Source organism: Sphaeramia orbicularis, chromosome 6, assembly GCF_902148855.1.
Source record: "Sphaeramia orbicularis chromosome 6, fSphaOr1.1, whole genome shotgun sequence".
In the NCBI taxonomy this organism is placed as follows: domain Eukaryota; kingdom Metazoa; phylum Chordata; class Actinopteri; order Kurtiformes; family Apogonidae; genus Sphaeramia; species Sphaeramia orbicularis.
Genome location: NC_043962.1, coordinates 29,572,364 through 29,589,142, shown reverse-complemented (window position 1 = coordinate 29,589,142; position 16,779 = coordinate 29,572,364). Strand labels below are relative to the sequence as shown.

The 16,779-nt window shown below is 39.9% G+C and overlaps 1 protein-coding gene across 4 annotated transcripts in view; it reads right to left on the bottom strand.

Moving 5' to 3' along the window:
• scaper (S-phase cyclin A-associated protein in the ER) overlaps positions 1-16,779 on the bottom strand; it is a 57,042-nt gene that overhangs the window by 11,131 nt on the left and 29,132 nt on the right. For all 4 annotated transcript variants that reach the window (XM_030135774.1, XM_030135777.1, XM_030135776.1 and 1 more), the window contains 4 exons: positions 13,478-13,593; positions 5,065-5,188; positions 3,538-3,761; positions 1,808-1,963 (listed from right to left, as the gene is read on the bottom strand). In XM_030135774.1, coding sequence (XP_029991634.1) covers positions 1,808-1,963; positions 3,538-3,761; positions 5,065-5,188; positions 13,478-13,593 — 620 coding nt within the window. The remainder of the gene's footprint in view (positions 1-1,807; positions 1,964-3,537; positions 3,762-5,064; positions 5,189-13,477; positions 13,594-16,779) is intronic.

The window sequence follows — 16,779 nt, the reverse complement described above, 5'->3', positions numbered from 1 at the left end:
TCATGGCAGTGATTTTAAGCTGGCAGATCGTATTGAACTGCCTGACAAGGTGCTGAGTTCTTCAGCACATTTAATCAAGGCACACTGAGAAGATACAAGGTGATATCTTTGGCTCCAACAAGATACCACCCAGCTGGTTAACAGGATTTGCGGCATTATGCCTTTATTCTATAAAATATTTACAATGAAACCAGGAGTAATGCGAGGTAGAAAAAGTTGCATACACATTGATTGTGCTTAATCTTTCTTTTTTCTTGATTACTTGTTTATGCCATAAAAAAGGTACAAAACAATATGCAAAAGGTGCTAATTGTAATCTCCTATATCCCCAAATGGCATCTAGAGTGATTATTTTTCCACCTATCAAGATTCCTATACCTCAAGACATTTCACTGACCCTTGTGACATTTTTAGGAGGGGGGGGTTAATGAAATGATCAATCAAAATATTATCAATATATTTTTTTAATCCTGTGGTTATCAGCTTAGTGCACATATACATGTTTTGCAGACACAATGTGTTGTGTGTTAAACAAAAATAAAAAGACAAAAATAAAATAGTAGATAGTAGACAATACTAAAATAATACAACAGAATTTAAGTCAGTGGAACACTGAAGGTTTCCTGGACCTCACTCATAGTGCTACATTTGACTGTTTTCAACAAAATAAACTAATTAATGCAATTATGATATCAAGCTTTTTTCAGAGTAATGAATATTACACTGGAAACCTACAGTGAGTACAGAGAGACGATTTAAGACTACTGCAGCAACACCAGCTATGATTTGCAGCCATGTAGAATGGAGGGTGTGTGACCTCTGGATGGAACCTACAGTGCATGCTGATACTTGATGTTAGCCAACAGGCTCTGTGTGAAATATGCTGCTAGGCAAGAACACAGCCTCCTAATGCCATTATAATCCCCTGACACAGCAACTGGCATGGCCAAAATACTCTACAAGCCTGTGAAGCATTCTTATATATGACACACTGAGAATGTTGGCAGAATGCAGCTTTATTCGTCCCTTTATTGATCCTACGACTGATGTCATTAAACCGGTGAGATGTGGCATGTTTTCTCACAGATATTCGGTGACAAATAAATTCCTAGATGCCCTTTGGATGCCAGTATGACACTAAGCAGCTGGTTACCATTACAGTAGCACCTTGCAGCTGGAAAAATACAGTAACACACAAAATGCATTAATAGAACTGCCATGAGAAGTGATGCTGTGAAGGAAAAAGCTAGTTTGCTGCCTGATAACCACATCCTGCTTTAATAACAAAACGTTAAAACTTCATTGTAATTCTCATTTTGTGTAATTCTTAACATCAAAGTGGTTGTTAATGGGGTAGGCATTTTGTTTCCATTTAAATAACAAAATTGTTGCGCTGATGTCCCTTGGTGTGACTGTGTGCTTAGCCTCTGTCAGCGGCGCCACTGAACCTCTCTGAGTGGAGGTCACTGTAGCACATGTGGGTGGGCTCCCCCCACGCTGTAGGCTAAGGTTTATGGTGAGTGACAGAGCACTGGGTCAAGTAGATGCCTATCTCTATCTGCAGTAACGACAGCTTAGCCATCAAGCTGGATGGAGGAAACGACCTGCTGGCTGACTGCAGATGAACTGCTGTCTTTGTTTGAGCAACCGTGAGCCCCATCTTTATGGCTCTTTCTGACATTCAAGCAGACAGTGACTCAGTCTCTTGTTATTAGACACTAAAATGGGGATGTGCATATGTCCAAGAGAAAGACCAAAAGATCACAGGGATGTTTAAGGTGTGTAGCAGAGTAAGAGACATGCTCACCGCCCGGTTACAACAAAGCACAGATTACACATGCTGTGCAGTAGAGCTGAGGCTTGCTGAAGGAAGGCAGACATCTTGGGGTACTCATCTACAGGACCTTGAACAGATAGGAAGCACCCATACAGCTTGTCGATCAAGCCCATGTTTACAATGTAGCTGGAAGAAAAACAAGCACAGAAAAACACACAGCGGTTAATAACACAAATGATAAAACAAATGAAACACAGAAAGAAGTCTTTGTACAAAAGCTCATATCACCTTTGCAAACAAAGGCCTTTACTGTGTATACTTCTACAGCAGAGCAGTTGAAAGCAGATATCTCACCTGAGCCCCCCACCCCTGCGATTACTGTGATATCTCCAATTTGTCTTGGCCAATGACAGGCCTCATGATCATGTTCCCTGTACTCTTTCAGCCACAAATCACTGCTAATAGTGTCATTAGAGGGCTGTTGTGGCCCTTGTGCCAGCCCAGCTCTGGGCCCCTGACAGTCTGCTGACCTGGGGCCATCTTCTCACAGCTCCATTATGCCTGAGCCGGATCAGCTCAGGTACCAACAGCTTATAAGAAATCTGCTACTGCTGCCAATCAAGTCTCTGATTTGGTTGCTGTGAAGCCACTGTTCCTCATTTTATCCCTGTCTTGACACTTAGCTTCTGTCATAAGCCTTTTTGTTAGGACTGTCATTCATTGAGGTCCTCTGAAAACAGGTGATTATGACCGTTTTTAACCCCTGCTGCAAGTCATCCGACACTTGAACCAAGTGCCATTGTTTTGACTTGATCCTCTCCCACAGCTTTACTAGGGTTGAAAGCATCTTTCCTCACGCTGACTGCTTTGTTCAGTGCTTACTCTCTGTTTGACAACCTGCTTGGTGGTCGAACTTGGCATTTAATCATATGAGCGTAGATTGACAACAATAGGGGACTAAAAGCACTGAAAAGCAGACTAAGACACTGATAATGAGAGGAAAGGAAACAGTAATCTCCTTTCTGTGTGATATATGTTGGTATAATAGCAAAGTTTAGCGAAAGCTGAAAATGTTTTGATCTTTTGTCCTTCCTAACTTGCATATACATTATACAAGGCAGTTAAGGTAAATCTTCTGCTCGTATACAGGATTACCAGTCTGACGACATCATTTTTCTCAGGCCCTCCCCTGTCTCCAGGGTTACGACTGGGTCAATGGATGAGAGTGGTGGGCCTGTGGAGCTGTTCCAAGCAGATGAATCATGACTTGTGGGAGGGATGGTGGAAATACTGCACTCTTCCACAAGGCTTCATCAGCCCAGGCCTGCCTTTCTTCACAGCCCACATTTCTCTGACTCCTACAACCCAGAACCATGCGGCAAGCCCAAATGCCAGGTTCAAGGGGACCTTTCAAAGCTTTGGAAGTGCTTTTTGTTTATGCTACTTTTTGCCCCCCTAAAAAATTGGTGAATGTGTGGAAAAAGCACAAGTTGGAAAGACGCCAGAATATACCCTCATTCTCACACTACTCCCATTCTAACAAGACACCAGTTGGACCGTTTCCAGGGGATCTGACATTTTGTCAGCCTATTCTTTACATGAGGCACACTGTTGAGGAAGTCAGAGGTTTACCAACTTTCGACCCGGTGAAGAGGAGTGGAGAAGGGATGTACTAAGGGAAGTAAAAAAGGTTGAGAGATGAGAAAAAGGGGCACCATGAAGGTCTTTAGAGTAGTGCAGGGCAGAGGAAAGGGAAATACCTGATTAGGTCTTGTGTACGAGTGTTGAAGGACTCTGTGGCAGAGCTCTTGACCTTGGCATCAGGGGAGGAAATCCTTATGTTCTCGCCCGCCTCAGAGATGTGTGGCCACAGGGACCCCAGGATGGTAGCAATGGTCTGCAGCAGGCCTGTAGTCAGACCTTCAAAGACCTGTTTGTTGACGCTTCGCACAAAAAGGGACTTGTCTTCATCTGGGACATACAGCTGTGTGAAAGAAAGAAAAAAAAACACAGCATGTTAACATTAACCATTTGCAGTTAAAACATAGACCAACTCTGAGCGTCTTGTTTATTTATATCTTAGGCTTGTCCTACATTGTTGGTGCATTGTAAACAAGTTTTATGCTGCAATTTAATGTTATACACATCATGATTGGCTATTGTACATTAAAGGTATAGTCATAAACAGAAAAAATAAGATTCATTTGTATTTCAACAAACATCATAAAACATAGAAGCAGATGTGCAGGTTTAAAATATAGTTGCTACTGTTTAACACAGAGAGGTAAAACCTTCTCATTTGGCCTAATGGTTTTGGAAAATGCTGACAGCATAGGTAAATCCTCTGACATTCTCCACAAATCTAATTAAAAGGAGACACGCTCATATGGCAGCACTACCCCCACTGCCATTCTCTATTGCTTACACATGCATACCACATATACTAATACTCATAAACATAAAAATGAACAAAGATAGACAATAACAAAAGTTGTACGGAAATCTAAAAAACATACATTTCCTCAAATGACGGGTAGGAGCATAAATATCTTAATCTGCACTGAACACAAGCAGAAAAGTTAGTCTCCTCCAGTGCTGCTGGATATGTCAGTCAGCAGAGCAGCTGCTGGGATATGTTTTATATAAACTGAAGCATACAGGCTAAACTCTCCCTCTGTGCCCTGAGGAAATATGACTGCTTTGGATTGGAACTCGGCACTGGAGAAGGAAGCCCCAGTAGAGTTCATGCATGTACCACAACCCCGTGCCTGTGCCTTGTCCTGTCTGTGTTGTGAGTGTAGGCGGCCCCAGCTAGCCGCCATCGTTAGATGTTTGGAGTGAGCTGATGTTTACAGTCCTTCTTACAGAGCGCTGAAGGATATGGGCTGACATGTCGCCGCAGCGCAGCCTGCTTACTTGCCTGACTGTGCTCTCGCATTCCCTCAGTCATCTGTGGAGAGGTTGGGCAACGGTTTACATCTATCTTGCTTGTGTCTTGCTCCGTCTTTCATTAAAATTGTGGCAAGAGCAGACACCAAAAACGGCAGGTTTCTGTCAGCATTTAAATCACAGTATAGGATCACTTTTTTTTTTTTTTTTTTTTTAATTTAAGCAAAACAAGGAAGCTTTAGTAAAATAAATAATGTACATGTGGGCACATTACAAAAATCTTAAATTGATTATGCCTTGAGTAATTTGCATCAAAACACATTCAACATCTTCTTTACTCTACAAACATCTCTGAAACATAGCGAATACGCATGTCATGTGGTACGGGAGAGACTTACTGTTAACTGATGCAGCAACAGGTCCATGAGGAGTGCGATCTTGTTACTGAACAGCACATAGGAACAGTTAACAGAGCAGCAAGAGCATGCCAGGTAGTAGGTATTTACAGCAGCACAGAGGGATCTGGGAAAGAAAGATGACAGACATATTATTAATCACAGGTACAAGAAAAAAAAAACACATCTCAAGGCAGGCTACTACTCCCCTCGTGATTTGTTAAAGCGCTACTACTGGGATGTACAATGTCTAGCCCTGGGCACTGACAAGACTATCAGTAGTCATCAGGAAGCCAAACACACTCTTCTCTATTTGTGGTTCCTTAAGGATGTAGTTTGTCTTCACAAGTCAAAAGCATATCTCACTGACAGCGAAAGTAAGGATGCTGATTTGAGGAATAAAACACTCATATCAGCTGCTTATGTGGAGACTCCCCTCACCAGAGCCACCTTCAGAGAAGCTGAGTGCAATCTCAGTCCCATCTCGGCTGAGATGGTGCAGAATTTCCGCTGGAGAGATAAAAGTTTTCCTCTCAGCAGCTCCTCACAGCCGCCAGGAAGCCCCAGGCAGCGGCCAGCGCTGAGGCAGTCGGCGTGCCTCTGTATTATGTCTGCTCTAAAACAAGCCTGAGAGAAGATTAATGCTTCAGATAACTGACCAATCATTCTGCTGTGACTGCTACTCCCCCTCAGCCCCGTTTCATCAGTTAATATTTTCTGACAACTGTATATTTTAGCCATTGGTGGAGTGGCGTGTCGTATCTGCTTGCTGGAAGAATGGAATCTGCCTCTCCAGTGCCTAAAGTAGGCCATGTTTATTTCAACTGGTAAACATTTTGATATCTACCGAAACTTTCACATCTGCTGTGCGTTTTCGGTCAAACCACGCTGGCATAGTCAAGAAAAATAGATTAGACTGAGGCCGACTCAAGTCTGTCAATAACTTCCTCTGTTTTTTGCTTTCCATTTGCTAGTGCGTGGATCCATCTTGCTGCCATATTATTATTGACATTGCAGTGTAAAGCTGTCAGACGTGGAATGTGGTGCTAATGTGAGAAGCACTGCATTTTGAGTGATCGGACAGTGTCCAAATCTTACATCAAAGCTCACTTCCGTCCACCTGAAAACAATAACAGAGCACTTAAAAAACATCCTGTAAATTATGTCTGGCCTGTACGGCAGCTATGCATTCATGAAGTAATTTTATTAAAGTATAAAAACAGTGGAAAATGTTGAACCTTGATGGTTAAGTGCATTGACATAGCATTATGTGAAGAGCAAGAAGAGAAGTAACGGGAGAACCCGACCAAAAATTCTCAATATACAGCCATCAGCACCAGATTCTCTAGTGAACATAAAAATCAGTTTCTGTGCAATAGTCATTAAGAAAAAAACCCAAAACAAAATGTCAACATATTTTTTTGTCATTGTGTTATATTATAATTTGTTTTACAAATCTTATGAAATTCCTCCAGGTACATTCCTTCAGAGGACAAATGTAACTTAAGGTGCCCTAAGTCACTATAATGGTATTTAAGATCATGTCCCTGTGAGTAACATAGCGCATAATAGTAGGCATATCACATGACGTAGAAAACATAAAATTACTTGGCAAGACTGACTTGATTACTGTCAAAGAGCTTTTACAGAAAATCGAGATAAAGTTCATCGTGGTCACTGGTAGCATTCAGGTTTCACCTATGAAAACTGAGATTTGGTGTTCCTTTGCTGCCAAGTGTATGTTGCATGAATTGAAAAAAACATATATATATATATATATATATATATATATATATATATATATATATATATATATATATATATATATATATATATATATATATATATACACCAAAGAAGCAGCAGTGTCACCATTGCATGTAAATCAGCTTTGAATCCACCTTGGAATGCTGCCATGCAAGTCCTAAACTGTGTGTAATGGGATACTGAACCATTCCATGATGAAGTTGGTAATCTACTTTGCACTTTGAACTTTACGTTGAGCTTTAAGGATGTTTTCAAACATTAGCTTCACTTTAAGTCCAGTTTCATGCAGATAGCTGAGCATGACATCAGTTTTCATTTTGCAGTTCCCCATTTTTACATATAGTGAGCTTTTAATTACTAACTGTTTAAGTTTAACAATATGGTGCATTTTAAATGAGTCTTCATTATCATTATGAAAGATTTTTATGACTTTTTTGTTTTGTTTTTTGCAGTGTGCATGAATCCAGTGGAGTAGAATGTGTATATTTTTGAAAGAAAATATATGTAAATTAAAAAAAAAAGTGGTGAGTGTTAAGTGACAATAGATTAGATGGAAATACTTAATAGCAAATACAGTTTTTCAATACAGACATATCTATGCAGGTATAAAGATATTTCTATATCAATCTTCAATTACATTACTTAATTTGTAGCCCAACACACAAGTCTTTTTTTGGCTTCAGTCAACTCACTCAACTGCTTGTGTAATGAGCATGCAATTGCTTTGTAACACAGCTAATCAGGCTTGTCTTTGGCCATCTCTGAACAAATGAGGAGCCTGTCAAAGGCATGTTTGAGTTATGCCCCTTCACCAGCCTTAACAATGAACTATCACAGTGATCTGTCTTTGGTTTCCTCCCACCTAATTGAGCTTGATGAGCATGACACCCGATACTCCGCCCTCTCTGGGAATCGCACTGTCTCAATACTCTTCAGTGACAGTTCCAGTCACAGATTTGAGGAACAATTTGGTAAAGTGCCACGCCACCCCTGTCTCATGTTGCACAAAAACTTTGAGGGGACTGATGCATGTCATTTTGTAATGACTAAATTCCTTCACCTTCACCACTATAAGCTTCTCATTACATCGCACAGATTGTGCTTAACATGTTCCCAAAGAGACCACAACAACTATCTTCACCCGCTGGGTGAATTCTCACTACAAGGAAAATTTTGCTTTGAGAACAGAACCAATTAATAACTGTCACACATTCTGACTGCGGGACTAACTGAAGTGATACGGTGCCGCAATTCATAATGTGAGCAATATTATCTTCTCACCTACACTGAACAGCCATTTCCTTTAAAGCTATTCAGATCCATAAAAAAATGAGGCCAAAAGGTAGAGGGATGGAGCACACCTGATCCTGTCTCACCCCCCTCACAGCTCCCTGGGACCTCTGCCTGGGTGGCCAACAGGCCCACGCATGATAAGGTGAAGGCTTAGGGGGGATTGGAGTGTAACTGACCTCCACATTTTAACTCTTTATATAAAAAACCCAGTCATTTGTGAACATGAAGTCTTATAGACAAAGTTAGAAAAATACTAAGTAGAAGAGACTATGGTAAACCATTAAAATGTGTTTGTTGAAAAATTTTAGAATTAATCCTGACTTCCCTGCCCTTTACCATTTCGGAAATGTTATAATAAATACTTTAGGCACATACAAGGTTACGCTAAGTCAGTTTTTATAGCAAACAGATAATTCTTAACTCGTGACAACAGGACAACGAACAAGTAAAAGGCCCTTTATACTTATTGTCATGGCCCTGAGTTATCAACCCTGAGATCTGTGCTTCTCAACCCAAGTTTCACATTTCTCGCCCTCTCTGTGCGTTTCCTATGTGTGCAGTCAAGCCTGACTGGAGCAACGCTGCAGAAATCTGACCAACGTCCAGATCAGGTTGAGTCCCCTCTTCTTAAACAGGGTAAATTTGTGTTCAGGGGAAGAAAAAGAATCCTAAGCCAAAATAAAAGGTGAAGAGCAAATCCATTTCCTTGTGCTGTCAAACAATCCCTTCATTCACTGCTATCTAAATGACATTTAATTTGATTCTGCTGTTGATCTCTCTGATACCCTGAGTGCTTCCAAGACATCTACTCTGGCTGTCCTGCCACGCTGGCCAGGTATGAAGGGGGAGAAATCTGATGAGCCGTCACACAGCATCATGCACAGGGGCACGGGTGTGTGCACGTACATACACATCCATAGACACACACTCACAAACACACATGCACAGTTGCACAAACGGTGGCAAACATCCTGAAATAAAACCATAGGTAGCAGGTCTGATTTCACAGGATACACCAGGTCATGTGAGACAGAGGTGGAAATACAAATTGCGTTAACACTCGCGTCCAAGGACTCCTAAACCCTTCTCTGGAGATCACCTGTTCAAGTAACCACCATTTTGCTGCTTTTCCTTTTAAGCCAAATTAAATAAAACAACTTTAAGAAACACAGTAATTATCCCCTATAATTTTGCACATTTGCTGCCTAACTTGAACAGACCAACACCTACATCTTGTTGATTTAAAGTCACAGTTTTGTACAGCAACGGAAAAAGTGTTTGCAGACTTTTAACAAACAGCATAAAAGATAGGTTGTCTCCTCTCTCCAGTGACCTCTATTGGAAAACAGAAAGACAAACCAAGTGCAATCCGAACACCCATGCTTCACTCACCATGTACAATGTCTTTTTACGCCTGCTTTAGGACCATTTGCAGTTGTCAAAACAAGACAATGAAAAATGGGTTGGTCATAATATGTAATTTTTTTTTTAACATCACTGGTAAATACAGAGCTCCCTGAATTAGGGAGCTCTAAAATAAATACAATATATCCTCCCGAGATCCAGCAATGCATTTTTGTCCTCTGTGGGGGACAAAAGTTTCGTAGCTTTACTTAAAAAAAAAAATGCTGTCCACTGCAAAGGATATTCCATAAAAATGTATCTGGAAAAACTGTTGCATCATACTCTATATTTATCATATATTAATTTATTTAATTTAAAAGATTAATTTTAGAATTAAAATTCATACATAAATATGCTTGCCAACAAGGTATAAAACAAAATCTTATGTTTAATAATAAAAATAAACTGTGTTGTAAAATGAATACGGTTAATGACAAACTACAAGGTAACATTTGGGGTGTTACTGTGCATTTTGGGTGATATCATCTCTCTAGCTGAAGTTAATGATAGTGGCTGCATGAGGACTGATCAAGACATTCCAGTGACCACAGGGTTACACCAGGACATTAGCAGAGCCTCGTAGAGGAATTAGCTCATTAATGTAATGGTAACAAGATGGAATCAGCCTCCCTGGGGAGAGATATGGCAGGAGCATCTCCGCAGCTGCCTTTTTTTGTAAATCACTCTGCTTATCTGCTAGGAGGAGGTGATCAATACGGCAGCACCACTGTAAACAGATAATGTAGCGTACTCTGGGGCTCGCGTCTGTATAGCAGCCCATTAGGCCACACAGCCATCCAGATGACGGATAGTGATAAGTAGACAGCAGGGCTGCGTCCTTGTGTTGCATCTCGTCACCAGCCCCTGTCTGTACTGACCTGACAGAGCAACATTACAAGGTTAAAGTTTGACCTCTCCTGTTTTTTCTTTACACACACATATATTATTTAAAAAACAGTCAGATAGACTTATATGAATAACCCTCTGTCCGTTCAAGTGAATACGGTCAAATCTGAATGGAAACGCATATAAAATTCATATCCTTTTGTTTACATGCACCGTTTGTTTAGTGATAATCACATCAATTATCAGATGTTTCTCTGCTGTAAGACACATCAATCTATTTGCAATGAAAAAAGGTTTCTTCCCACTCCTTTTTGAGCATAAATGAATGTATTTGAAGTATTGTACCTGCATGTATTCTGTTGATTGTTTTGTTGTATGCAGGTCATTTGTGTTGGAAATGCTTACTCGCTTGAAATAAATGAATAAATGAAATGAAAGGTGCATACTAAGGCTGTGTAATTTGGTGAAAAACCCACATTGTATTTATTGTCAGCAATAAATGCAATTTCAAATGAAGCAAAATGCACAGTTTACTCATTTTGTAGATTTTTTTGACCTGATTATCCTTAAACCAGCATAAAAAGCTTCATAAATACTTTCATTTTGGACATTTTACACAGTACAACAGAGATTGATTTTATTTTTCACATTTCTCCAATTACATCGCCTGAAATCATCCTAAATACACACCTTTACAATGCAGTCTTTGGTGATTATATGTTTGCACAGACAGATATTCCCATTATGTTTGCGATTACATTAATTGATCCTCCCTAGTATATTCAGTATTTGCTGAGGATGAAGTTCAATTTCCAGCTCACAGCAGCCAAAGCTCCCATGGGCCCTGTTGTATTAGCACCACTGACAGGTCAGCCAAAGAATTAAAGTATAAATCTAAACAAGCTACTAAAAATAGCTTATTTTGCCTTGGATGTACTGTTGGATGTATGTGTAATTGATTATGTGAAATTCCACAGTACAAACATGTTATAAGAGCAAATCATTCCTTTTTTGCACAAGAATTTAACTAGATTGGTACACATGGAACATAACACATGAGCCTCATCTCTGCAGTATTTCACTGGAGAACTCTTAAAATCCATAATGTACTATGCACACTGCTGATACACTGTCAAGCACATACATGCAAACAAATTCAGCAGAACAAACAAGAAACAGTCTCTCCATTCAAGTTCCTCGATTCAAAGTCTGCCTGAAATTCCCTCAGTTTACAATGATTGAGGAAGAGAGACTACAAAAAAAATCAATATACATGTGATGCCCTTTAAAAGCCTTATAAATATAAGAAGCATTTGTCCATTAGCAGAGATTCAGAGACCAGTAAATGCTAATGAATGGGGGGAGCAAGGCCATTCTAGTCCATTACAGAGTCCCACTAGTGAGTACAGCAACCTCTCTGAGGTTATCTACTGGCAGGCCATGCAAACGGCAGACCCACAACTCAAAAATACTCTGCACTCTAAATGATAAATGGGACACATGTGCTTTTTGTATTTTCAGAGAACAGAACGAACACAAATGGATTACTGAAATAGAAATGCTTTCCACTGCTATGAGGTGAGTGCAGTTACTCATTAATACATTCTGAGAGTATTTATTGAGATGAAGCAACTATAAACAGTGATAAAGGAGGTTAGCTGACATTGGCTCACTCACTTTATGCAACTGCAAAAACACAAATAGGAAATAAAGCAGTGCATTATCAGAGAGGTCAGTGAAAGGATACAGTCGAGGTACGATACTTGAACAGCAACAGCAACATTTTTTACTGTTGTGTTTATCAAGGAACAGCTGTTTGTAGGGTTCCTACAGGTTTCTATAAGTTAAACTTAAGACATATTAAGGCCATTTTAAGACTACTTAAAACAGAATTTAATGCCTATTTCATGGCCATACTGGCAAAAATTTGTGACCCCTAGAATTTAGAAAAATTTATACATTTACTCGGACCCCTTGATTCCCATCATTCTGAGTTGAATTGATTGGCATTACTAAATTTGTACTTTCTCATGCTTACTTTTCGCTTGCGAGCCGTCCCTTAAACGTCCCAGAGTCAGCTTTCTCAGGCAATGTGTGCGACTAACGGCTGCATGTGTGTTGGGCTGAATGTTCTGCAAAGTTAGTGATAAATGGTTCCTAATTTCAATATAAATTGTCAGGTTGGAACAGGTGGAACTGAGTAAACTAACATTACTTTCTTTGCAGCTTGGACCTTTAACAGACACATTTAAACACAATACAGTGAACAAGTTTATGGTAACATAATTTAAGACCTACCATATCAAATGTAATACCCTTTAAAGACTTTTTTAAAGGTATTAAATGCAGATTTGTAAATTCAAGACTTTTAAGACTTTTTAAGACACAGTGGGAACCCTGTGTTTGATCAGAGCCAGAAATGCACAAATTAAATGTTAACATATATTTTAAATGTGATTTTAATGTTAACTTTCTGCATAAATGTGCAGCCTTCAGTATCCCCAAAGACAAACAGGATTAATGCAGTAATAATAGAGATAAAGATATCATGCAGGCCAGAAAAATGAATTTTAGCATTTGCAATCAGTGAATTAGCTAATTTCTATTGATAAATGCTGTGTATGCACATTTATATAACCTAAATAGTCTGAATAAAAATGTATAAATAGAAGAGAAGATGAAATGTAATGTGTGTTGAAAGGATGGCGAACAGACATTTAACAGGTACTTTTCATCACAGGTCGCAAAAATATCCACTCCACACCTGTTCACATGCTGATCCTGAACCTAAATTTAGACTTACACCTAGTCCACAAGGCCACATTCATGGTCAGCGTCACTACTGGTCTCAAAGGCAACAGGAGGTTAATGAGGCCCATTCTGGTTTCAAACAGCCTGTTCAGCATTCCCAAAATCAAATTAAACCAATCATAAGCTTAAGAGACAGCTCACCCTGCTGGCTTGAAAAAGCAATTCGATTAATTCACAAGACAGTAACTGATTTTTTATGTTGAACGGTGATCTAAAAATATACCTACGCACTGCAAACACTTGACTAATGGAGAGTAATATTATGTAAATAGTCTTGTATGATGATAGTACTCACTTGAGAGGAATACGAGTGACTGCAGTGGGCGTGGACCCAGCAGTGATGACCTGCAGAATTTGTTCCAGAGCTGATAGACCACCGCCCACTTGGAAGGCCACTTGGTCGGCATTGTTCTGTTGAAAAGGGACAGAGAGAGACAAACAGAGAGGCACAGTCAGGGGGCAACAAGCTACAGGCTGGACAGGGGATTTCATGGCTCTCACAGGGGAGGGAACCTTTCTTTCTCTCGTAGGGGCGAGGGATTGAAATCTGAAACAAAGTGATCCCTTAAGTATTCCTGTTTAATCTCAAAAGTGCACAACCTGACTCCGCCCAACACCAGTCAAGTTTCAGGCGAAGGCAAATGCTCTGCAGGCTCCAGTTCACACCAGGGTGGTCTCTACAGATGACCATAGACTAGGCTAAACTGGGAAAACACCTCCAAAACCACAAAAAACCATGGTGATTAGACATCTTTAAATTTATATCAGCAATGTTACAGTGTTACAGGACAGAATAGATCATATCAAACTGATCAGCAATGCAGCTGATATGTTGGGTTAACTGCACTTACATTACTTCACCTCTTGTGTCAGCATTTACAGGGATTAAAGTTTCATGTAATCCAGTTCAGGGATTTGTTTTAACACCATCCAGCTTCACATGCTTGCAAAGGGTCTTTTCTCAGATTTCTAATTACTGTAGATGAGATAAAAACTGTGCTGATAGCAGGACGTCTGATTTCAGTGTGTTACACTGAACAGTTTGATATTTGTGATACCTCTCTTTTTAATCTTACCTGTAAACCCAACAGTACTGCATGGATCATTTGTGCATCAAACAGCTTTAATTACAACATTAGAATGGTGTTCTGTGCACACTTTTGTTTTATAAAAGGTTATTACTTCTTTTCTGGATAACCATAACTCATTGTGTGTATTCTCAGTGTCTTTTAAATATATAGAAATTCCAAATGAAATCAAGAACTATTTGATACTTCAGTTTGAGAGTATGTTCCTATCTCTTTTAAGTTATATTGTCTTTTTCTTAATTTACTCGCTGGCTACAAATAAACTAACTTAGTCAAAGAAAAATACATCAGCCTAACAGATTAGATTTATGAACATATGTAAAAAGTTAGGTCCTGCCCTCCTGAGATGATAGGCAAGAAGAGTTAGAGTAATTGGCAGTGGGTCAGATGCTGTTGCTACAGTGTCTTGTAAATCAACAAGTACAAAGCCAGCAGCAAGCGCTGCTATCAGGCATGTTTGTGCCTGGGTCGACACAGAGGAAAGAAGCTGGAGGGGAGCTGCTGATGTAGGGACGTCTTCAAACAACTGCAGAGGGCCGTGTTACACTGCAGGTCACTCCTCCACCTAATGAGGTTACAGGCTTCTCAGTGCTGTGACAGCACTAAAATCCAGCCACTTCACAGCGCTTTTGTTCCGCAGATGGGAAGTTGCCAACAAGCCTGAACACATTGAGAGAGAAGCGCTTTACCAAATTACAGATAAGCTCTTCATCTGTCATTCATGCCCGCTGTTGAGGTAACTGCTCCTCGATTCTGATGTCAGACACAGACAGAAGACGCACTGAACAATCATATGAGGTCTGGGACAAAAACATTAACAAACAAGCCAAAGAACGCTTGACTTCAACATAATGAGAAATGACTCAAAGACAATCCTAAGTCCTAAGAGCCTGAGCAGCAGATTTTAACTCAGTTTCCTTTCTCTAGGTTGCCAGCAGTTTTGAGAACTAATCAATTGGGTCTCAGTCACTGAGCTTGGCTTAACCCCTCTCTTAACCCTCCCATCAACACACCTACCTAAAAGCTTCTAGGCTAAATGAAAAGAGGCATCTCTTTCATAGCAGCTTATCAAATGGTATTAAAGGAAGTAACTGGGACCTGCCCAGTCCTGGCTGTCTCCTGTGGAAAGCAGACAAGAGTTTGGCTAGTCAATGCCTTTTCTGCTCTGCTGACAGATTTATCTGTTGTGATGATAGAACAATACAGGTGAAGAGGATTAGTTCAAACTACATGACATACTGTTGTTAGGTGGTCTACACATGCAATGGGCCACAGAAAATGTAAAGGCACCAGAGTATTACTGTGAAGGTGCATTTCAACAAAAATTTAAACATACAATATTATTTTGTGTGACATCAGCTGTCTGATATTTTCATCATGTGCAAAGCAGTTGCTTCACTAAGCAAATAGGATAGCTTCTGGTGATTATCTTTGTACAAACATAATCAAGCAGTCGCAACAGAAATCATATTTGCATATGATCACACTGACAGTGTGAGTATACACTAAGCTGAATTTGCAAACAAATTTTTAACAGTTCGAACACAAACTGTCAATGTCATCCACAGTTTGTTCTTAGAGGGACGCTCCAGCAATTTGAGAACTATGCTTGTTTGCAGTCTCAACTACTGCTGATGGAAACTTGCAGTGCAACTAACTGCATGAGAGACAGAAAACGGTCTCTCCAGTACATAAAGTCAAAAAGTTGGCACACAACTGTAGTTATAAATGAAACCAAGGAGACTCTGGGATGCATTACTTAAACACTTATATATAAATAGAAGTTACTAGACATTTTTTTTCACTTTATGAAAGACACAAATTTTATTTCTGAAAACAAACTTTCAGAGGATGCACTTCTGCAGTAAACACAGGAGTCTATCCTTTCCATGAAAATAAAAAAATTCCTGCTGTAATCTTTTCATGCAGAGTGATGATTTCCTTTTGCTTTCAGTTTAACACTAAGCTCAGGATAACACGGCGCATCTTTGGAATGAAACGGGGTGGAAGTAATTTGGAAGAGTAAGCAAACATGCATATTGGTAAGATCATGAATGACAACAGGAGCATATTTATAGGTGTGTACCTTGAGTAGAAGTTAGAAAAAAAAAAAAAAAAAACAATTGAGTAGCAGAACTAATTTTCCTGAAAGAGACAACAGCAGAGCCATTACTAAGGGCTGAGCATTAAGACACAAGTAAGACAACTGGCTCCTGAATTATGCAACAGAGTGAATCTTATCTTATTATCGTCCAGTGTGACCATTGTTACACCAGCTGATGGAAAGAACTGAAGCAGCTGGTAATTCCTGCAACAGTGTCCACTGACCAGCAGACCAGCCAGATTGCACTTTGTAGTCTCCTCCCACAGACACTTTAATTAAAGCAGGGAGGAGGGCACAGCCTCAGTCGTCCTTCCCCACCAACAGATGGATAACGACTGGCAGAGCTCATTAAGGACTGGCTTCAACTTTGATCAGCACCATGAAGCCATGGGTCCCCTCATTCGC